Source organism: Panulirus ornatus, chromosome 59, assembly GCF_036320965.1.
Source record: "Panulirus ornatus isolate Po-2019 chromosome 59, ASM3632096v1, whole genome shotgun sequence".
Classification (NCBI taxonomy): Eukaryota; Metazoa; Arthropoda; class Malacostraca; order Decapoda; family Palinuridae; genus Panulirus; species Panulirus ornatus.
The window spans coordinates 18,346,184-18,371,322 of record NC_092282.1 but is presented as its reverse complement, the minus strand read 5'-3'; the positions used below and the strand labels follow the sequence as shown (position 1 = coordinate 18,371,322).

General features: G+C 42.0%; 1 protein-coding gene across 1 annotated transcript in view; it reads right to left on the bottom strand.

The window, feature by feature from the left end:
- The window catches only part of LOC139767160 (uncharacterized), a 1,522,454-nt gene that overhangs the window by 637,850 nt on the left and 859,465 nt on the right, over positions 1-25,139 (bottom strand). Inside the window, 1 exon segment of the mRNA XM_071696189.1 lies at positions 19,201-19,431. Coding sequence (XP_071552290.1) covers positions 19,201-19,431 — 231 coding nt within the window.

Below are 25,139 nucleotides of genomic sequence, written 5' to 3'. Positions count from 1 at the left end.
TATATATTTTACAAATACTTGTACACCAACATGTTCAGGATGAGTGCAGATGCAAATCATGATGATGTCACATCTGTCCTGGAATCCCTGAGCCAGATGCTTGTAGAGCATCGTAGACGGGCAAATCCCTTGCGAGTATATGCTTTCACCAAACGTTTGGTCACACTGAGCCTCGCACTCCTACACAATGGCACCATTGCTTCCCTCTCCACTCTTCGTAGCATTATGTCGAACCACCCAAGCACTGAGACCTTACTGGAGACAGACATGGAAGGTTCAAATGGCATATTTTCAGCTGAGATAGAAGAACCAGAGCATTGTAATGCTAATGCAACCTCCATGTGGGAGCTTCATGTACTAAAATGGCACTATCATAGCATCATCCAGCAAATGTCAGAGCATGTACTCTGTGGGGTTCCTTTACGAGGTGAAAAGTCCCTTCCTCCCACCCTCACAAAGAGGTCTGTCGAATAGTTATCTAAAGCATTTGACCCTTCGGAGATGCATTTTAATCCTGCCATTCCAGCCCCGAATCAGCATCTCTCCAGTCGGCTAAGCAGTAAAACAAAGTGGCATGCCAAGAGGCGAAAGGGAGAGCAATGGTGTACACAGTATATGATAGAAGAGACCGAGGAAATAAAAATGGCAGGCTTATTAAAGAGTCAAGTTAATGTGAATTCATTTTCTACAAACGTGAATGGGCTTTGCAAAGAGAATGCATGTCTTCAGGTGAAACACTTGAAAAACCTAAGTTAATGCAATTGGGAAAAGTTAATTTCTTCTCAGGAATGCTGTCAAATATGAATATTGACAAGATTCCTGTTTGAAAAACACTACATGAAAGCAATGACTTTACTCGTAGCTTCCTCATAGCTGAACCACAAAGTTAGCTACAAAAATTCATTGGCTCTTATCACATGTATGCCTTAGTTATAAATTATTGCTTATGTGTGCAATGGAATTTGAAATGATGTTTCATAGATCATCTATGAATATAAATATTTTTGATATATCTGTCTACAAACATTTTTACACAACTCTGTACTCTCACTCATTCTTTGTACCTTAGATTTTCCTGCAGTGAGCTGTATGGACTAATCCTATCTTTTGGCAAAAACAGTAGGAGCAATAGATAGTTGTAGGTAGACGTACTAGGTTGGAGCATTTGAGAATGGTTAGTCAGGAGTCTTTGCAAATACTGCATTTGAGTTTTTCTCTGCCAGTGGCCTGTTAAGTATGAGGCATTAAAGGCTAATAAATGGCCTTGGAGTTCTTTAGTCATGGAGACTATCGCCATGCTCATCCCCTTGAGGGAGTTCCAGGTGAAAACATGAATCTTATTTACTATTATTGTGTACAAAGAAAATGAGTGAGACTGTACCAGCTGAACAGATATTGGTGCAGGTGTTCTTGACATGTCGGCCTCCCTCCTCCAGGGTGTCTTTTATACACACACACACACACTCACATATATATATATATATATATATATATATATATATATATATATATATATATATATATATATATATATTATCCTTGGGGATAGAGGAGAAATAATACTTCCCACGTATTCCCTGCGTGTCGTAGAAGGCGACTAAAAGGGGAGGGAGCGGGGGGCTGGAAATCCTCCTCTCTTGTTTTTTTTTTAATTTTCCAAAAGACGGAACAGAGAAGGGGGCCTGGTGAGGACATTCCCTTAGAGGCCCAGTCCTCTGTTCTTAACGCTACCTTGCTAATGGGGGGAAATGGCGAATAGTTTGAAAGAAAAAAAGATATATAAATATATACATATATATACATATATATATGATAGAGTTGATAGAGATGCTCTGTGGAAGGTATTAAGTATATATGGTGTGGGAGGCAAGTTGTTAGAAGCAGTGAAAAGTTTTCATTGAGGATGTAAGGCATGTGTATGTGTAGGAATGGAGGAAAGTGATTGGTTCTCAGTGAATGTTGGTTTGTGGCAGAGGTGTGTGATGTCTCCACAGTTGTTTAATTTGTTTATGGATGGGGTTGTTAGGGAGGTGAATGGAAGAGTTTTGGAATTAGGGGCAAGTATGCAGTCTGTTGTGGATGAGAGAACTTGGGAAGTGAGTCAGTTGTTGTTCGCTGATGATACAGTGCTGGTGGCTGATTCAGGTCACAAACTGCAGTTAGTGACTGAGTTTGGTGTAATGTATGAAAGTAGAAAGTTGCGAGTAAATGTGAATAAGAGCAAGGTTATTAGGTTCAGTAAGCTTGAGGGACAAGTCAATTGGTAGGTAAGTTTGAATGGAGAAAAACTAGAGGAGGTGAAGTGTTTTAGATATCTCGGAGTGAATTTGACAGCGGATGGAACCATAGAAGCGGAAGTGAATCATAGATTGGGTAAGGGTGTGAATGTTCTGAGAGTGTTGAACAATGTTTGGAAGTCGAGAACGTTATCTTGGAAAGCAAAAATGGGTATGTTTGAAGGAAGTGTTTCCAACAATGTTATATGGTTGCAAGGCATGGAGTATAGATAGAGTTGTTCAGAGGAGGGTGGATATGCTGGAAATGAGATGTTTGAGGAAAATAAGTGGTGTGAGGTGGTTTAACCGATTAAGTAATGAAAGGGTAAGAGAAATGTGTGGTAATAAAAAGAGTGTGGTTGAGAGAGCAGAAGCAGGTGTTTTGAAATGGTTTGGGCACATGGAGAGAATGAGTGAGGAAAATTGACATCGAGGATATATGTGTCAGAGGTGGAGGGAACGAGGAGAGGTGGGAGACCAAATTGGAGGTGGAAAGATGGAGTGAAAAAGATTTGGAGTGATCGGGGCCTGAACATGCAGGAGGGTGAAAGGTGTGCAAGGAATAGAGTGAATTGGAACGATGTGGTATACCATGGTCGACGTGCTGTCAATGGATTGAATCAGGGCATGTGAAGCGTCTGGGGTAAACCATGGAAAGTTGTGTGGGGCCTGGATGTGGAAAGGGAGCTGTGGTTTCGGGCATTATTGCATGACAGCTAGAGACTGAGTGTGAACGAATGGGGCCTTTGTTGTCTTTTCCTAGCGCTACCTCGCACACATGAGGGGGAGGGGGATGGTATTCCATGTGTGGCGAGGTGGCGATGGGAATGAATAAAGGCAGACAGTGTGAATTGTGTGCATGGGTATATATGTATGTGTCTGTGTGTGTATATATATATGTGTACATTGAGATGTATAGGTATGTATATTTGCGTGTGTGGACGTGTATGTATATACATGTGTATGGGGTGGGTTGGGCCATTTCTTTTGTCTGTTTCCTTGCACTACGTCACAAACGCGGGAGACAGCGACAAAGCAAAATAAATCCTCCCCTCTCGTTTTTTTTTTTAACTTTCCAAAAGAAGGAACAGAGGGGGCCAGGTGAGGATGAGGATATTCCAAAAAAAGCCCAGTCCTCTGTTCTTAACGCTACCTCACTAACGCGGGAAATGGCAAATAGTTTAAAAGAAAGAAATATATATATATATATATATATATATATATATATATATATATATATATATATACATATAAGTTTTTATCGAGGATGTAAGGCATGTGTACGTGTAGGAAGAGAGGAAAGTGATTGGTTCTCAGTGAATGTAGGTTTGCGGCAGGGGTGTGTGATGTCTCCATGGTTGTTTAATTTGTTTATGGATGGGGTTGTTAGGGAGGTAAATGCAAGAGTTTTGGAAAGAGGGGCAAGTATGAAGTCTGTTGGGGATGAGAGAGCTTGGGAAGTGAGTCAGTTGTTGTTCGCTGATGATACAGCGCTGGTGGCTGATTCATGTGAGAAACTGCAGAAGCTGGTGACTGAGTTTGGTAAAGTGTGTGGAAGAAGAAAGTTAAGAGTAAATGTGAATAAGAGCAAGGTTATTAGGTACAGTAGGGTTGAGGGTCAAGTCAATTGGGAGGTGAGTTTGAATGGAGAAAAACTGGAGGAAGTGAAGTGTTTTAGATATCTGGGAGTGGATCTGGCAGCGGATGGAACCATGGAAGTGGAAGTGGATCATAGGGTGGGGGAGGGGGCGAAAATTCTGGGGGCCTTGAAGAATGTGTGGAAGTCGAGAACATTATCTCGGAAAGCAAAAATGGGTATGTTTGAAGGAATAGTGGTTCCAACAATGTTGTATGGTTGCGAGGCGTGGGCTATGGATAGAGTTGTGCGCAGGAGGATGGATGTGCTGGAAATGAGATGTTTGAGGACAATGTGTGGTGTGAGGTGGTTTGATCGAGTGAGTAACGTAAGGGTAAGAGAGATGTGTGGAAATAAAAAGAGCGTGGTTGAGAGAGCAGAAGAGGGTGTTTTGAAGTGGTTTGGGCACATGGAGAGGATGAGTGAGGAAAGATTGACCTTTTGGATATATGTGTCAGAGGTGGAGGGAGCAAGGAGAAGAGGGAGACCAAATTGGAGGTGGAAAGATGGAGTGAAAAAGATTTTGTGTGATCGGGGCCTGAACGTGCAGGAGGGTGAAAGGAGGGCAAGGAATAGAGTGAATTGGAGCGATGTGGTATACCGGGGTTGACGTGCTGTCAGTGGATTGAATCAAGGCATGTGAAACGTCCGGGGTAAACCATGGAAAGCTGTGTAGGTATGTATATTTGCGTGTGTGGAAGTGTGTATGTACATGTGTATGGGGGGGGTTGGGCCATTTCTTTCGTCTGTTTCCTTGCGCTACCTCGCAAACGCGGGAGACAGCGACAAAGTATAAAAAAAAAAAAAAAAAAAAAAAAAATATATATATATATATATATATATATATATATATATATATATGATAGAGTTGATAGAGATGCTCTGTGGAAGGTATTAAGTATATATGGTGTGGGAGGCAAGTTGTTAGAAGCAGTGAAAAGTTTTCATTGAGGATGTAAGGCTTGTGTATGTGTAGGAATGGAGGAAAGTGATTGGTTCTCAGTGAATGTTGGTTTGTGGCAGAGGTGCGTGATGTCTCCATAGTTGTTTAATTTGTTTATGGATGGGGTTTTTAGGGAGGTGAATGGAAGAGTTTTGGAATTAGGGGCAAGTATGCAGTCTGTTGTGGATGAGAGAACTTGGGAAGTGAGTCAGTTGTTGTTCGCTGATGATACAGTGCTGGTGGCTGATTCAGGTCACAAACTGCAGTTAGTGACTGAGTTTGGTGTAATGTGTGAAAGAAGAAAGTTGAGAGTAAATGTGAATAAGAGCAAGGTTATTAGGTACAGTAGGCTTGAGGGACAAGTCAATTGGTAGGTAAGTTTGAATGAAGAAAATCTAGAGGAGGTGAAGTGTTTTAGATATCTCGGAGTGAATTTGACAGCGGATGGAACCATGGAAGCAGAAGTAAATCATAGATTGGGGGAGGGTGCGAATGTTCTGAGAGTGTTGAACAATGTTTGGAAGTCGAGAACGTTATCTTGGAAAGCAAAAATGGGTATGTTTGAAGGAATAGTGTTTCCAACAATGTTATATAGTTGCAAGGCATGGAGTATAGATAGAGTTGTTCAGAGGAGGGTGGATGTGCTGGAAATGAGATGTTTGAGGAAAATATGTGGTGTGAGGTGGTTTAACCGATTAAGTAATGAAAGGGTAAGAGAAATGTGTGGTAATAAAAAGAGCATGGTTGAGAGAGAAGAAGAGGGTGTTTTGAAATGGTTTTTTCACATGGAGAGAATGAGTGAGGAAAATTTGACAAAGAGGATATATGTGTCAGAGGTGGAGGGAACGAGGAGAAGTGGGAGACCAAATTGGAGGTGGAAAGATGGAGGAAGAGGATTTTGAGTGATCGGGGCCTGAACATGGAGGAGGGTGAAAGGCATGGAAGGAATAGAGTGAATTGGAGCGATGAGGTATACAGGGCTCAGCGTGCTGTCAGTGGATTGAACCAGGGCATGTGAAGCGTTTGGGGTAAACCAGGAAAAGTTTTGTGGGGCCTGGATGTGGAAAGTCAGCTGTGGTTTCGGTACATTATACATGACAGCTAAAGACTGAATGTGAACGAATGTGGCCTTCCCTCCATGTGACCAAACCATTTCAAAGCACCCTCTTCTGCTCTCTCAACCACACTCTTTTTATTACCACACATCTCTCTTACCCTATTATCACTTACTCGATCAAACCACCTCACACCACATATTGTCCTCAAACATCTCATTTCCAGCACATCCACCCTCCTTCACACAACTCTATCCATAGCCCATGCCTCGCAACCATATAATATTGTTGGAACCACTATTCCTTCAAACATACACATTTTTGCTTTTCAAGATAATGTTCTCTACTTCCACACATTCTTCAACGCTCCCAGAACTTTCACGCCCTCCTCCACCCTATGATTCACTACCGTTTCCATGGTTCAATCCGCTGCCAAATCGACTCCCAGATATCTAAAACATTTCACTTCCTCCAGTTTTTCTCCATTCAAACCTACCTCCCAATTGACTTGTCCCTCAACCCTACTGTACCTAATAACCTTGCCCTTATTCACATTTACTCTCAGCTTTCTTCTTTCACATACTTTACCAAACTCAGTGAGTGGTGGGATGAAGAAGTAAGATTATTAGTGAAAGAGAAGAGAGAGGCATTTGGACGATTTTTGCAGGGAAAAAATGCAATTGAGTGGGAGATGTAAAAAAGAAAGAGACAGGAGGTCAAGAGAAAGGTGGAAGAGGTGAAAAAGAGGGCAAACGAGAGTTGGGATGAGAGAGTATCATTAAATTTTAGGGAGAGCAAAAAGATGTTCTGGAAGGAGGTAAATAAAGTGTGTAAGACAAGGGAGCAAATGGGAACTTCAGTGAAGGGCGCTAATGGGGAGGTGATAACAAGTAATGGTGATGTGAGAAGGAGATGGAGAGAGTATTTTGAAGGTTTGTTGAATGTGTTTGATGATAGAGTGGCAGATATAGAGTGTCTTGGTCGAGGTGGTGTGCAAAGTGAGAGGGTTAGGGAAAATGATTTGGTAAACAGAGAAGAGGTAGTAAAAGCTTTGCGGAAGATGAAAGCCAGCAAGGCAGCAGGTTTGGATGGTATTGTAGTGGAATTTATTAAAAAAGGGGGTGACTGTATTGTTGACTGGTTGGTAAGGTTATTTAATGTATGTATGACTCATGGTGAGATGCCTGAGGAATGGCGGAATGCGTGCATAGTGCCATTGTACAAAGGCAAAGGGGATAAGAGTGAGTGCTCAAATTACAGAGGTATAAGTTTGTTGAGTATTCATGGTAAATTATATGGGAGGGTATTGATTGAGAGGGTGAAGGCATGTACAGAGCATCAGATTGGGGAAGAGCAGTGTGGTTTCAGAAGTGGTAGAGGATGTGTGGATCAGGTGTTTGCTTTGAAGAATGTATGTGAGAAATACTTAGAAAAGCAAATGGATTTGTATGCAGCATTTATGGATCTGGAGATGACATATGATAGAGTTGATAGAGATGCTCTGTGGAAGGTATTAAGAATATATGGTGTGAGAGGCAAGTTGTTAGAAGCAGTGAAAAGTTTTCATTGAGGATGTAAGGCATGTGTACGTGTAGGAAGAGAGGAAAGTGATTGGTTCTCAGTGAATGTAGGTTTGCGGCAGGGGTGTGTGATGTCTCCATGGTTGTTTAATTTGTTTATGGATGGGGTTCTTAGGGAGGTGAATGCAAGAGTTTTGGAAAGGGGGCAAGTATGAAGTCTGTTGTGGATGAGAGAGCTTGGGAAGTGAGTCAGTTGTTGTTCGCTGATGATACAGCGCTGGTGGCTGATTCATGTGAAAAACTGCAGAAGCTGGTGACTGAGTTTGGTAAAGTGTGTGAAAGAAGAAAGTTAAGAGTAAATGTGAATAAGAGCAAGGTTATTAGGTACAGTAGGGTTGAGGGTCAAGTCAATTGGGAGGTAAGTTTGAATGGAGAAAAACTGGAGGAAGTAAAGTGTTTTAGATATCTGGGAGTGGATCTGGTAGCGGATGGAACCATGGAAGCGGAAGTGAATCATAGGGTGGGGGAGGGGGCGAAAATCCTGGGAGCATTGAAGAATGTGTGGGAGTCGAGAACATTATCTCGAAAAGCAAAAATGGGTATGTTTGAAGGAATAGTGAATGCAACAATGTTGTATGGTTGCGAGGCGTGGGCTATGGATAGAGTTGTGCGCAGGAGGGTGGATGGCTGGAAATGATATGAGGACAATGTGTGGTGTGAGGCGGTTTGATCGAGTAAGTAATGTAAGGGTAAGAGAGATGTGTGGAAATAAAAAGAGCGTGGTTGAGAGAGCAGAAGAGGGTGTTTTGAAATGGTTTGGGCACATGGAGAGAATGAGTGAGGAAAGATTGACCAAGAGGATATATGTGTCGGAGGTGGAGGGAACGAGGAGAAGTGGGAGACCAAATTGGAGTTGGAAAGATGGAGTGAAAAAGATTTGGAGTGATCGGGGCCTGAACATGCAGGAGGGTGAAAGGTGGGCAAGGAATAGAGTGAATTGGATCGATGTGGTATACCGGGGTTGACGTGCTGTCAGTGGATTGAATCAGGGCATGTGAAGCGTCTGGGGTAAACCATGGAAAGTTATGTGGGGCCTGGATGTGGAAAGGGAGCTGTGGTTTTGGGCATTATTGCATGACATCTGGAGACTGAGTGTGAACGAATGGGTCCTTTGTTATCTTTTCCTAGCGCTACCTCGCACATATGAGGGGGGAGGGGGATGGTATTCCATGTGTGGCGAGGTGGCGATGGGAATGAATAAAGGCAGGCAGTGTGAATTGTGTGCATGGGTATATATGTATGTGTCTGTGTGTGTATATATATGTGTACATTGAGATGTATGGGTGTGTATGTTTTGCGTGTGTGTATGGGGGTGGGTTGGGCCATTTCTTTCGTCTGTTTCCTTGCGCTACCTTGCAAATGCGGGAGACAGCAACAAAGCAAAATAAATATTAAATAAATAAATATATAAATATATATATATGAGTCAAACATACATTAAATAACCTTACCAACCAGTCAACAATACAGTCACCCCCTTTTTCAATAAATTCCACTGCAATACCATCCAAACCTGCTGCCTTGCCGGCTTTCATCTTCCGCAAAGCTTTTACTACCTCTTCTCAGTTTACCAAATCATTTTCCCTTACCCTCTCACTTTGCACACCACCTCGACCAAAACACCCTATATCTGCCACTCTATCATCAAACACATTCAATAAACCTTCAAAATACTCACTCCATCTCCTTCTCACATCACCATCATATATATATATATATATATATATATATATATATATATATATATATATATATATATATATATATATATTTTTTATTTTTATTTTTTATTATACTTTGTCGCTGTCTCCCGCGTTTGCGAGGTAGCGCAAGGAAACAGACGAAAGAAATGGTCCAACCCCCCCCCATACACATGTATATACATACGTCCATACACGCAAATATACAAACCTACACAACTTTCCATGGTTTACCCCAGACGCTTCACATGCCTTGATTCAATCCACTGACAGCACGTCAACCCCGGTATACCACATCGCTCCAATTCACTCTATTCCTTGCCCTCCTTTCACCCTCCTGCATGTTCAGGCCCCGATCACACAAAATCTTTTTCACTCCATCTTTCCACCTCCAATTTGGTCTCCCTCTTCTCCTCGTTCCCTCCACCTCCGACACATATATCCTCTTGGTCAATCTTTCCTCACTCATTCTCTCCATGTGCCCAAACCACTTCAAAACACCCTCTTCTGCTCTCTCAACCACGCTCTTTTTATTTCCACACATCTCTCTTACCCTTACGTTACTCACTCGATCAAACCACCTCACACCACACATTGTCCTCAAACATCTCATTTCCAGCACATCCATCCTCCTGCGCACAACTCTATCCATAGCCCACGCCTCGCAACCATACAACATTGTTGGAACCACTATTCCTTCAAACATACCCATTTTTGCTTTCCGAGATAATGTTCTCGACTTCCACACATTCTTCAAGGCCCCCAGAATTTTCGCCCCCTCCCCCACCCTATGATCCACTTCCGCTTCCATGGTTCCATCCGCTGCCAGATCCACTCCCAGATATCTAAAACACTTCACTTCCTCCAGTTTTTCTCCATTCAAACTCACCTCCCAATTGACTTGACCCTCAACCCTACTGTACCTAATAACCTTGCTCTTATTCACATTTACTCTTAACTTTCTTCTTCCACACACTTTACCAAACTCAGTCACCAGCTTCTGCAGTTTCTCACATGAATCAGCCACCAGCGCTGTATCATCAGCGAACAACAACTGACTCACTTCCCAAGCTCTCTCATCCACAACAGACTTCATACTTGCCCCTCTTTCCAAAACTCTTGCATTTACCTCCCTAACAACCCCATCCATAAACAAATTAAACAACCATGGAGACATCACACACCCCTGCCGCAGACCTACATTCACTGAGAACCAATCACTTTCCTCTCTTCCTACACGTACACATGCCTTACATCCTCGATAAAAACTTTTCATTGCTTCTAACAACTTGCCTCCCACGCCATATATTCTTAATACCTTCCACAGAGCATCTCTATCAACTCTATCATATGCCTTCTCCAGATCCATAAATGCTACATACAAATCCATTTGCTTTTCTAAGTATTTCTCACATACATTCTACAAAGCAAACACCTGATCCACACATCCTCTACCACTTCTGAAACCACACTGCTCTTCCCCAATCTGATGCTCTGTACATGCCTTCACCCTCTCAATCAATACCCTCCCATATAATTTACCAGGATTACTCAACAAACTTATACCTCTGTAATTTGAGCACTCACTCTTATCCCCTTTGCCTTTGTACAATGGCACTATGCACGCATTCCGCCAATCCTCAGGCATCTCACCATGAGTCATACATACATTAAATAACCTTACCAACCAGTCAACAATACAGTCACCCCCTTTTTTAATAAATTCCACTGCAATACCATCCAAACCTGCTGCCTTGCCGGCTTTCATCTTCCGCAAAGCTTTCACTACCTCTTCTCTGTTTACCAACTCATTTTCCCTAACCCTCTCACTTTGCACACCACCTCCACCAAAACACCCTATATCTGCCACTCTATCATCAAACACATTCAACAAACCTTCAAAATACTCACTCCATCTCCTTCTCACATCACCACTACTTGTTATCACCTCCCCATTTGCGCCCTTCACTGAAGTTCCCATTTGCTCCCTTGTCTTACGCACTTTATCTCCTTCCAGAACATCTTTTTATTCTCCCTAAAATTCAATGATACTCTCTCACCCCAACTCTCATTTGCCCTCTTTTTCACCTCTTGCACCTTTCTCTTGATCTCCTGTCTCTTTCTTTTATACATCTCCCACTCAATTGCATTTCTTCCCTGCAAAAATCGTCCAAATGCCTCTCTCTTCTCTTTCACTAATAATCGTACTTCTTCATCCCAGCACTCACTACCCTTTCTAATCAACCCACCTCCCACTCTTCTCTTGCCACAATCATCTTTTGCGCAATCCATCACTGATTCCCTAAATACATCCCATTCCTCCCCCACTCCCCTTACTTCCATTGTTCTCACCTTTTTCCATTCTGTACTCAGTCTCTCCTGGTACTTCCTCACACAGGTCTCCTTCCCAAGCTCACTTACTCTCACCACCCTCTTCACCCCAACATATATATACATATATATATATACATATATAAATATATATATGCATATATATATACATATATATATATATTTTTTTTTTTTTGCTTTGTCGCTGTCTCCCGCGGTTGCGAGGTAGCGCAAGGAAACAGACGAAAGAAATGGCCCAACCCACCCCCATACACATGTATATACATACGTCCACACACGCAAATATACATACCTACACAGCTTTCCATGGTTTACTCCAGACGCTTCACATGCCCTGATTCAATCCACTGACAGCATGTCAACCCCGGTATACCACATCGATCCAATTCACCCTATTCCTTGCCCTCCTTTCACCCGCCTGCATGTTCAGGCCCCGATCACACAAAATCTTTTTCACTCCATCTTTCCACCTCCAATTAGGTCTCCCACTTCTCCTCGTTCCCTCCACCTCCGACACATGCATCCTCTTAGTCAATCTTTCCTCACTCATTCTCTCCATGTGCCCAAACCATTTCAAAACACCCTCTTCTGCTCTCTCAACCACACTCTTTTTATTTCCACACATCTCTCTTACCCTTACGTTACTTACTCGATCAAACCACCTCACACCGCACATTGTCTTCAAACATCTCATTTCCAGCACATCCATCCTCCTGCGCACAACTCTATCCATAGCCCACGCCTCGCAACCATACAACATTGTTGGAACCACTATTCCTTCAAACATACCCATTTTTGCGTTCCGAGATAATGTTCTCGACTTCCAAACATTCTTCAAGGCTCCCAGGATTTTCGCCCCCTCCCCCACCCTATGATCCACTTCCGCTTCCATGGTTCCATCCGCTGCCAGATCCACTCCCAGATATCTAAAACACATTACTTGCTCCAGTTTTTCTCCATTCAAACTTACCTCCCAATTGACTTGACCCTCAACCCTACTGTACCTAATAACCTTGCTCTTATTCACATTTACTCTTAACTTTCTTCTTTCACACACTTTACCAAACTCAGTCACCAGCTTCTGCAGTTTCTCACATGAATCAGCCACCAGCGCTGTATCATCAGCGAACAACAACTGGCTCACTTCCCAAGCTCTCTCATCCACAACAGACTTCATACTTGCCTCTCTTTCCAAAACTCTTGCATTCAACTCCCTAAGAACCCCATCCATAAACAAATTAAACAACCATGGAGACATCACACACTCCTGCTGCAAACCTACATTCACTGAGAACCAATCACTTTCCTTTCTTCCTACACGTACACATGCCTTACATCCTCAATAAAAACTTTTCACTGCTTCTAACAACTTGCCTCCCACACCATATACTCTTAATACCTTCCACAGAGCATATATATATATATATATATATATATATATATATATATATATATATATATATATATATATATATATATTGTTGAATGTGTTTGATGATAGAGTGGCAGATATAGGGTGTTTTGGTCGAGGTGGTGTGCAAAGTGAGAGGGTTAGGGAAAATGATTTGGTAAACAGAGAAGAGGTAGTAAAAGCTTTGCGGAAGATGAAAGCCGGCAAGGCAGCAGGTTTGTATGGTATTGCAGTGGAATTTATTAAAAAAGGGGGTGACTGTATTGTTGACTGGTTGGTAAGGTTATTTAATGTATGTATGACTCATGGTGAGGTGCCTGAGGATTGGCGGCATGCGTGCATAGTGCCATTGTACAAAGGCAAAGGGGATAAGAGTGAGTGCTCAAATTACAGAGGTATAAGTTTGTTGAGTATTCCTGGCAAATTATATGGGAGGGTATTGATTGAGAGAGTGAAGGCATGTACAGAGCATCAGATTGGGGAAGAGCAGTGTGGTTTCAGAAGTGGTAGAGGATGTGTGGATCAGGTGTTTGCTTTGAAGAATGTATGTGAGAAATACTTAGAAAAGCAAATGGATTTGTATGTAGCATTTATGGATCTGGAGAAGGCATATGATAGAGTTGATAGAGATGCTCTGTGGAAGGTATTAAGAATATATGGTGTGGGAGACAAGTTGTTAGAAGCAGTGAAAAGTTTTTATCGAGGATGTAAGGCATGTGTACGTGTAGGAAGAGAGGAAAGTGATTGGTTCTCAGTGAATGTAGGTTTGCGGCAGGGGTGTGTGATGTCTCCATGGGTGTTTAATTTGTTTATGGATGGGGTTGTTAGTGAGGTGAATGCAAGAGTTTTGGAAAGAGGGGCAAGTATGAAGTCTGTTGGGGATGAGAGAGCTTGGGAAGTGAGTCAGTTGTTGTTCGCTGATGATATTGCGCTGGTGGCTGATTAATGTGAGAAACTGCAGAATCTGGTGACTGAGTTTGGTAAAGTGTGTGGAAGAAGAAAGTTAAGAGTGAATGTGAATAAGAGCAAGGTTATTAGGTACAGTAGGGTTGAGGGTCAAATCAATTGGGAGGTGAGTTTGAATGGAGAAAAACTGGAGGAAGTGAAGTGTTTTAGATATCTGGGAGTGGATCTGGCAGCGGATGGAAACATGGAAGCGGAAGTGGATCATAGGGTGGGGGGGGGGGCGAAAATTCTGGGAGCCTTGAAGAATGTGTGAAAGTCGAGAACATTATCTCGGAAAGCAAAAATGGGTATGTTTGAAGGAATAGTGGTTCCAACAATGTTGTATGGTTGCGAGGCGTGGACTATGGATAGAGTTGTGCGCAGGAGGATGGATGTGCTGGAAATGAGATGTTTGAGGACAATGTGTGGTGTGAGGTGGTTTGATCGAGTAAGTAACATAAGGGTAAGAGAAATGTGTGGAAATAAAAAGAGCGTGGTTGAGAGAGTAGAAGAGGGTGTTTTGAAATGGTTTGGTCACATGGAGAGAATGAGTGAGGAAAGATTGACCTTTTGGATATATGTGTCAGAGGTGGAGGGAACGAGGAGAAGAGGGAGACCAAATTGGAGGTGGAAAGATGGAGTGAAAAAGATTTTGTGTGATCGGGGCCTGAACATGCAGGAGGGTGAAAGGAGGGCAAGGAATAGAGTGAATTGTAGCGATGTGGTATACCGGGGTTGACGTGCTGTCAGTGGATTGAATCAAGGCATGTGAAGCGTCTGCGGTAAACCATGGAAAGCTGTGTAGGTATGTATATTTGCGTGTGTGGACGTATGTATATACATGTGTATGGGGGTGGGTTGGGCCATTTCTTTCGTCTGTTTCCTTGCGCTACCTCACAAACGCGGGAGACAGCGACAAAGCAAAAAAATATATATATATATATATATATATATATATATATATATATATATGTATATATATTTTTTATTATACTTTGTCGCTGTCTACCACGTTTGCGAGGTAGCGCAAGGAAACAGACGAAAGAAATGGCCCAACCCCCCCCCCATAAACATGTATATACATACGTCCACACACGCAAATATACATACCTACACAGCTTTCCATGGTTTACCCCAGACGCCTCACATGCCCTGATTCAATCCACTGACAGCACGTCAACCCCGGTTTACCACATCGCTCCAATCCACTCTATTCCTTGCCCTCCTTTCACCCTCCTGCATGTTCAGGCCCCGATCACACAAAATCTTTTTCACTCCATCTTTCCACCTCCAATTTGGTCTCCCTCTTCTCCTCGTTCCCTCCACCTCCGACACATATATCCTCTTGGTCAATCTTTCCTCACTCATCCTCTCCATGTGCCCAAACCACTTCAAAACACCCTCTTCTGCTCTCTCATCCACGCTCTTTTTATTTCCACACATCTCTCTTACCCTTACGTTACTCACTCGATCAAACCACCTCACACCACACATTGTCCTCAAACATCTCATTTCCAGCACATCCATCCTCCTGCGCACAACTCTATCCACAGCCCACGCCTCGCAACCATACAACATTGTTGGAACCACTATTCCTTCAAACATACCCATTTTTGCTTTCCGAGATAATGTTCTCGACTTCCACACATTCTTCAAGGCCCCCAGGATTTTCGCCCCCTCCCCCACCCTATGATCCACTTCCGCTTCCATGGTTCCATCCGCTGCCAGATCCACTCCCAGATATCTAAAACACTTCACTTCCTCCAGTTTTTCTCCATTTAAACTCACCTCCCAATTGACTTGACCCTCAACCCTACTGTACCTAATAACCTTGCTCTTATTCACATTTACTCTTAACTTTCTTCTTCCACACACTTTTCCAAACTCAGTCACCAGCTTCTGCAGTTTCTCACATGAATCAGCCACCAGCGCTGTATCATCAGCGAACAACAACTGACTCACTTCCCAAGCTCTCTCATCCCCAACAGACTTCATACTTGCCCCTCTTTCCAAAACTCTTGCATTTACCTCCCTAACAACCCCATCCATAAACAAATTAAACAACCATGGAGACATCACACACCCCTGCCGCAAACCTACATTCACTGAGAACCAATCACTTTCCTCTCTTCCTACACATACACATGCCTTACATCCTCGATAAAAACTTTTCACTGCTTCCAACAACTTTCCTCCCACACCATATATTCTTAATACCTTCCACAGAGCATCTCTATCAACTCTATCATATGCCTTCTCCAGATCCATAAATGCTACATACAAATCCATTTGCTTTTCAAAGTATTTCTCACATACATTCTTCAAAGCAAACACCTGATCCACACATCCTCTACCACTTCTGAAACCACACTGCTCTTCCCCAATCTGATGCTCTGTACATGCCTTCACCCTCTCAATCAATACCCTCCCATATAATTTACCAGGAATACTCAACAAACTTATACCTCTGTAATTTGAGCACTCACTCTTATCCCCTTTGCCTTTGTACAATGGCACTATGCACGCATTCCGCCAATCCTCAGGCACCTCACCATGAGTCATACATACATTAAATAACCTTACCAACCAGTCAACAATACAGTCACCGCCTTTTTTAATAAATTCCACTGCAATACCATCCAAACCTGCTGCCTTGCCGGCTTTCATCTTCCGCAAAGCTTTCACTACCTCTTCTCTGTTTACCATATGTATTTTGAAGGTTTGTTGAATGTGTTTGATGATAGAGTGGCAGATATAGGGTGTTTTGGTCGAGGTGGTGTGCAAAGTGAGAGGGTTAGGGAAAATGATTTGGTAAACAGAGAAGAGGTAGTGAAAGCTTTGCGGAAGATGAAAGCCGGCAAGGCAGCAGGTTTGGATGGTATTGCAGTGGAATTTATTAAAAAAGGGGGTGACTGTATTATTGACTGGTTGGTAAGGTTATTTAATGTATGTATGACTCATGGTGAGGTGCCTGAGGATTGGCGGAATGCGTGCATAGTGCCATTGTACAAAGGCAAAGGGGATAAGAGTGAATGCTCAAATTACAGAGGTATAAGTTTGTTGAGTATTCCTGGTAAATTATATGGGAGGGTATTGATTGAGAGGGTGAAGGCATGTACAGAGCATCAGATTGGGGAAGAGCAGTGTGGTTTCAGAAGTGGTAGAGGATGTGTGGATCAGGTGTTTGCTTTGAAGAATGTATGTGAGAAATACTTAGAAAAGCAAATGGATTTGTATGTAGCATTTATGGATCTGGAGAAGGCATATGATAGAGTTGATAGAGATGCTCTGTGGAAGGTATTAAGAATATATGGTGTGGGAGGAAAGTTGTTAGAAGCAGTGAAAAGTTTTTATCGAGGATGTAAGGCATGTGTACGTGTAGGAAGAGAGGAAAGTGACTGGTTCTCAGTGAATGTAGGTTTGCGGCAGGGGTGTGTGATGTCTCCATGGTTGTTTAATTTGTTTATGGATGGGGTTGTTAGGGAGGTAAATGCAAGAGTTTTGGAAAGAGGGGCAAGTATGAAGTCTGTTGGGGATGAGAGAGCTTGGGAAGTGAGTCAGTTGTTGTTCGCTGATGATACAGCGCTGGTGGCTGATTCATGTGAGAAACTGCAGAAGCTGGTGACTGAGTTTGGTAAAGTGTGTGGAAGAAGAAAGTTAAGAGTAAATGTGAATAAGAGCAAGGTTATTAGGTACAGTAGGGTTGAGGGTCAAGTCAACTGGGAGGTGAGTTTGAATGGAGAAAAACTGGAGGAAGTGAAGTGTTTTAGATATCTGGGAGTGGATCTGGCAGCGGATGGAACCATGGAAGCGGATGTGGATCATATGGTGGGGGAGGGGGCGAAAATTCTGGGGGCCTTGAAGAATGTGTGGAAGTCGAGAACATTATCTCGGAAAGCAAAAATGGGTATGTTTGAAGGAATAGTGGTTCCAACAATGTTGTATGGTTGCGAGGCGTGGGCTATGGATAGAGTTGTGCGCAGGAGGATGGATGTGCTGGAAATGAGATGTTTGAGGACAATGTGTGGTGTGAGGTGGTTTGATCGAGTGAGTAACGCAAGGGTAAGAGAGATGTGTGGAAATAAAAAGAGTGTGGTTGAGAGAGCAGAAGAGGGTGTTTTGAAGTGGTTTGGGCACATGGAGAGGATGAGTGAGGAAAGATTGACCAAGAGGATATATGTGTCGGAGGTGGAGGGAGCAAGGAGAAGAGGGAGACCAAATTGGAGGTGGAAAGATGTAGTGAAAAAGATTTTGTGTGATCGGGGCCTGAACATGCAGGAGGGTGAAAGGAGGGCAAGGAATAGAGTGAATTGGAGCGGTGTGGTATACCGGAGTTGACGTGCTGTCAGTGGATTGGATCGGGGCTTGTGAAGCATCTGGGGTAAACCATGGAAAGCTGTGTAGGTATGTATATTTGCGTGTGTGGACGTATGTATATACATGTGTATGGGGGGGGGGGGGGGCCATTTCTTTCGTCTGTTTCCTTGCGCTACCTCGCAAACGCGGGAGACGGCGACAAAGTATAAAAAAAAAAAATATATATATATATATATATATATATATATATATATTTATTTAATTTTGCTTTGTTGCTGTGTCCCGCGTTTGCGAGGTATATATATATATATATATATATATATATATATATATATATATATATATATATATATATATGTATATATATATATTTTTTTTTTTTTTATACGATTCGCCATTTCCCGCATTTGCGAGGTAGCGTTAAGAACAGAGGACTGGGCCTTAGAGGGAAAATCCTCACATGGCCCCCTTCTCTGTTCCTTCTTTTGGAAAATTAAAAAAAAACGAGAGGGGAGGATTTCCAGCCACCCGCTCCCTCCCCTTTTAGTCGCCTTCTACGACACGCAGGGAATACGTGGGAAGTATTCTTTCTCCCCTATCCCCAGGGATATATATATATATACATATATATATATATATATATATATATATATATATATATATATATATATATATATATATATATATATATGTATACTGCATCCAAGTCAAGCTTAGATAGTTACAAACAAATAATGCTATGAGTTAGTTCTACCTTATCCTGAATGATGGGTTGGCATTCTCAAAGAGTGGTAACTGGCAACTGTAATTGTCCTTAACATGTCTAATACCATTTGAAGTACCTACAATCTTTCTGGGGGCAAAATAAAGAACACTGGTATGTCTGCACTTGGCAAAAATGGTATATTTTCTCTCTCGTTAGCACATCAGAATTATCATGTGAAAAGATGTCCATAGTAGAGACTTTCATGCGTCAAAAACATACCTTTTCCTTATCAATTGAAAAGAGACTAATTTTTTCATTCAGGGTTGTTATTGCTGTTTCATGGCTACTGCGCTCCTCACCCAGAGCCTCCAGGTCATCTTTCAGCCGTTCAATCTCTGCTCGCATTTCTGCTCTCTCTGTCCCCAGTGCAGCTCGTTCTGTCTCTAGAGCCGTGATCTTAGATACCAAATGTGATTTATCTTGGCCTAAGCTGATATTGTATGATTCAACCTGAAAATGAAAAGTTTAATGTTATTAATGAATATAAAGGTTATGTTCTTTTAAGGAAGCCAAATTAAGGGGAGCGATATTACTGTTAAATACTATGGAAATCCAAAATTACATCATATATTTCAATAATCTTTGACCAAAAACAAGAGATGCAAGCAGATATTCATCATAGTAGAATTTTGTGTACTGTAAAAGCAAATTAAGACAACAACATGACAAGTCTATCGTAAAACTAACTTCATGGCTCAATGGCATTGTAGCAGTAAATACACCTTAAAGATTACTAAAACCTACAGTCATTAGCTGGGATAAACCTTTAGTCCATAATACTATAAATCTTGATATGAATTTGTCTCACTGTTGATACCACTTTCATTATCAATCATCACTTCATGGTAGTCCTAAGCAAAGATCAGATTTACACTAAAGAAATTGGAAAAATTCCTCAGGATTCTTTCTTATCCCTTCCTCTCTTCACTCAATAAATGATCTCTCTTCTCTTTCTAACCTTAGTCAGGCAAACAAGTATGAACATGTGTATGTATTTTTAACCTTAGTAAGGCAAGCAAGTATGAATATGTACATGTGTATGTATGTATGTCTGCATATGTGTATGTATGTACATGTTGAAATGTATATGTATGTATATGTGTATGTTGGGGTTTATGTATATATATATATATGTGTATATGAGTGGATGGCCATTTTTCTTGCTTCCTTGCACTACCTTGCCGACACAAAAAAGAGCAATTAATTAAGTATAATAATAACAATAATAATAATATTAATAATAACAATAATAATAATAATAATAATAATAATAATAATAATAATAATAATAATAATAATTTTTTTTTTCTTTGTCGCTGTCTCCCGCGTTTGTGAGGTAGCGCAAGGAAACAGACGAAAGAAATGGCCCAACCCACCCCCATACACCTGTATATACATACACGTCCACACACGCAAATATACATACCTATACATCTCAATGTACGCACATATATACACACACAGACACATACATATATATACCCATGCACACAATTCACACTGTCTGCCTTTATTCATTCTCATCGCCACCTCGCCACACATGGAATACCATCCCCCTCCCCCCTCATGTGTGCGAGGTAGTGCTAGGAAAAGACAGCAAAGGTCCCATTCGTTCACACTCAGTCTCTTGCTGTCATGCAATAATGCCCGAAACCACAGCTCCCTTTCCACATCCAGGCCCCACACAACTTTCCATGGTTTACCCCAGACGCTTCACATGCCCTGATTCAATCAACTGACAGCACGTCAACCCCGGTATACCACATCGATCCAATTCACTCCATTCCTTGCCCGCCTTTCACCCTCCTGCATGTTCAGGCCCCGATCACTCAAAATCTTTTTCACTCCATCTTTCCACCTCCAATTTGGTCTCCCAATTCTCCTCGTTCCTTCCACCTCCGACACATATATCCTCTTGGTCAATCTTTCCTCACTCATTCTCTCCATGTGCCCAAACCATTTCAAAACACCCTCTTCTGCTCTCTCAACCACGCTCTTTTTATTTCCACACATCTCTCTTACCTCCCCTCCTTGTATTTTAACTTTCTAAAAATGGAAATAATAATAATATATATGATATTATTTTTTATGTGTATCTGGGTGGGTTGGCCCATTCTTTCGTCTGTTTCCTTGCGCTACCTCGCTAACGCGGGAGACAGCGACAAAGCAAAATAAATAAAATAAATATTTTTTATTATACTTTGTCACTGCCTCCCACGTTAGCGAGGTAGCGCAAGGAAACAGACGAAAGAATGGCCCAACCCACCTACATACACACATATACACATACACATCCGCACAGGCAAATATACATACCTATACATCTCAATGTATACATATATATACACACACACAGACATGTATATATATACACATGTACATAATTCATACTGTCTGCCCTTATTCATTCCAGTCGCCACCCCACCACACTCAGTTCACACTCAGTCTCTAGCTGTCATGTATAATGCACCGAAACCACAGCTCCCTTTCCACATCCAGGCCCCACAGAACTTTCCATGGTTTACCCCAGACGCTTCACATGCCCTGGTTCAATCCACTGACAGCATGTCGACCCCGGTATACCACATCGTTCCAATTCACTCTATTCCTTGCACGCCGTTCACCCTCTTGCATGTTCAGGCCCTGATCACTCAAAATCTTTTTCACTCCATCTTTCCACCTTCAATTTGGTCTCCCAATTCTACTCATTCCCTCCACCTCTGACACACATATATCCTCTTTGTCAATCTTTCCTCGCTCATTCTCTCTATGTGACTAAACAATTTTTGATGCAGGAAACAGCGATTAAGTATAATAATGATAATAATAATAATAATAATAATAATAATAATAATAATAATAATAATGATAATAATAATAAAAATAATAATGATAATAGATTAATTTTCATGCTAATGATTCCAATATGCACACTTCAACTTAATTTTCCTCCCATCTTCATTCTCATATTCATTCTCTTTCTCATACTGAACATTATTTTTCAATTAGGTCAGACCTAAGGACCTCGACTTCCACACATTTTTAAAGCCTCCCAGAATTTTTGCCCCCCTCCCCCACCCTATGATTCACTCCCGCTTCCATGGTTCCATCCGCTGCCAGATCCACTCCCAGATATCTAAAACACTTCACTTCCTCCAGTTTTTCTCCATCCCAACTTACCTCCCAATTGACATGACCCTCAACCCTACTGTACCTAATAACCTTTCTCTTATTCACATTTACTCTCAACTTTCTTCTTTCACACACTTTACAAAACTCAGTCACCAGCTTCTGCATCTTCTCACATGAATCAGCCACCAGTGCTGCATCATCAGCGAACAACAACTGACTCACTTCCCAAGCTCTCTCATCCACAACAGACTGCATACTTGCCCCTCTTGCATTCACCTCCCTAACAACCCCATCCATAAACAAATTAAACAACCATGGAGACATCACACACCCCTGCCGCAAACCTAAATTCACTAAGAACCAATCACTTTCCTCTCTTCCTACACATACACATGCCTTAAATCCTCGATAAAAACTTTTCACTGCTTCTAACAACTTGCCTCCCACACCATATATTCTTAATACCTTCCACAGAGCATCTCTATCAACTCTATCATATGCCTTCTCCAGATCCATAAATGCTACATACAAATCCATTTGCTTTTCTAAGTATTTCTCACATACATTCTTCAAAGCAAACACCTGATCCACACATCCTCTACCACTTCTGAAACCACACTGCTCTTCCCCAATCTGATGCTCTGTACATGCCTTCACCCTCTCAATCAATACCCTCCCACATAATTTCCCAGGAATACTCAACAAACTTATACCTCTGTAATTTCAACACTCACCTTTTTCCCCTTGGCCTCTGTACAATGGCACCATGCAAGCATTCCGCCAATCCTCAGGCACCTCACCATGAATCATACATACATTAAATAACCTTACCAACCAGTCAACAATACAGTCATCCCCTTTTTTAATAAATTCCACTGCAATACCATCCAAACCCACTGCCTTGCCGGCTTTCATCTTCCACAAAGCTTTTACTACCTCTTCTCTGTTTACCAAATCTTTTTCCCTAACCCCCTCACTTTGCACACCACCTTGACCAAAACACCCTATACCTGCCACTCTATCATCACACATACTCAACAAACCTTCAAAATACTCACCCCATCTCCTTCTCACATCACCACTACTTGTGATCACCTCCCCATTAGCCCCCTTCACTAAAGTTCCCATTTGTTCCCTTGCCCTATGCACTCTATTTACCTCCTTCCAAAACATCTTTTTATTCTCCCTAAAATTTAATGATACTCTCTCACCCCAACTCTCATTTGCCCTCTTTTTCACCTCTTGCACCTTTCTCTTGACCTCCTGCCTCTTTCTTTTATACATCTCCCACTCATTTGCATTATTTCCCTGCAAAAATCGTCCAAATGCCTCTCTCTTCTCTTTCACTAATAATCTTACTTCTTCATCCCACCACTCACTACCCTTTCTAATCTGCCCACCTCCCACGCTTTTCATGCCACAAACATCTTTTGCGGAAGCCATCACTGTTTCCCTAAATACATCCCATTCCTCCCCCACTCCCCTTACCTCCGTTGTTCTCACCTTTTTCCATTCTGTACTCAGTCTCTCCTCGTACTTCCTCACATACGTCTCCTTCCCAAGCTCACTCACTCTCACCACTCGCTTCACCCCAACATTCTCTCTTCTTTTCTGAAAACCTCAACAAATCTTCACCTTCACCTCTACAAGATAATGATCAGACATCCCTCCAGTTGCACCTCTCGGCACATCAACATCCAAAAGTATCTCCTTCACACGCCTATGAAAACACGTAATCCAATAACGCTCTCTGGCCATCTCTCCTACTTACATACGTATACTTCTGTATATCTCTCTTTTTAAAGCAGGTATTCCCAATCACCAGTCCTGTTTCAGCACATAAATCTACAAGCTCTTCACCATTTCCATTTACAATACTGAACACCCTATGTACACCAATTATTCCCTCGACTGCCTCATTACTCACCTTTGCATTCGAATCACCCATCACTATAACCCGGTCTTGTGCATCAAAACCAATAACACACTCATTCAGCTGCTCCCAAAACAATTGCCTCTCAAGATCTTTCTTCTCATGCCCAGGTGCATATACACCAATAATCACCCATCTCTCTCCATCAACTTTCAGTTTTACCCATATCAATCTAGAGTTTACCTTCTTACACTCTATCACATACTCCCACCACTCCTGTTTCAGGAGTAGTGCTACTCCTTCCCTTGCTCTTGTCCTCTCGCTAACCCCTGACTTTACTCCCAAGACATTCTCAAACCACTCTTCCCTTTTACCCTGAGCTTTGTTTCACTCAGAGCCAAAATATCCAGGTTCCTTTCCTCAAACATACTACATATCTTTCCCTTTTTCTCATCTTGGTTACATCCACACATATTTAGACACCCCAATCCGAGCCTTCGAGGAGGATGAGCACTCCCTGCGTGACTCCTTCTTCTGTTTCCCGTTTTAGAAAGTTAAAATACAAGGAGGGGAGGGTTTCTAGCCGCCCGATCCCATCCCCTTTAGTTGCCTTCTATGACACATGAGGAATGCGTGGGAAGTATTCTTTCTCCCCTATCCCCAGGGATATATATATATATATATATATATATATATATATATATATATATATATATATATATATATATATATATATATACATTATTTTTTTTTTTTTTTGCTTTGTCACTGTCTCCCGCGTTTGCGAGGTAGCGCAAGGAAACAGACGAAAGAAATGGCCCAACCCACTCCCATACACATGTATATACACACACATCCACACACGCAAATATACATACCTATACATCTCAATGTACACACATATATACACACACAGACACATACATATATACCCATACACACAATTCCCACTGAATGCCTTTATTCATTCCCATCGCCACCTCACCACATATGGAACACCATCCCCCTCCCCCATCATGTGTGCGGGGTAGCGCTAGGTAAAGACAACAAAGGCCCCATTCGTTCACACTCAGTTTCTAGCTGTCATGCAATAATGCCCAAAACCACAGCTCCTTTCCACATCCAGGCCCCACACAGCTTTCCATGGTTTACC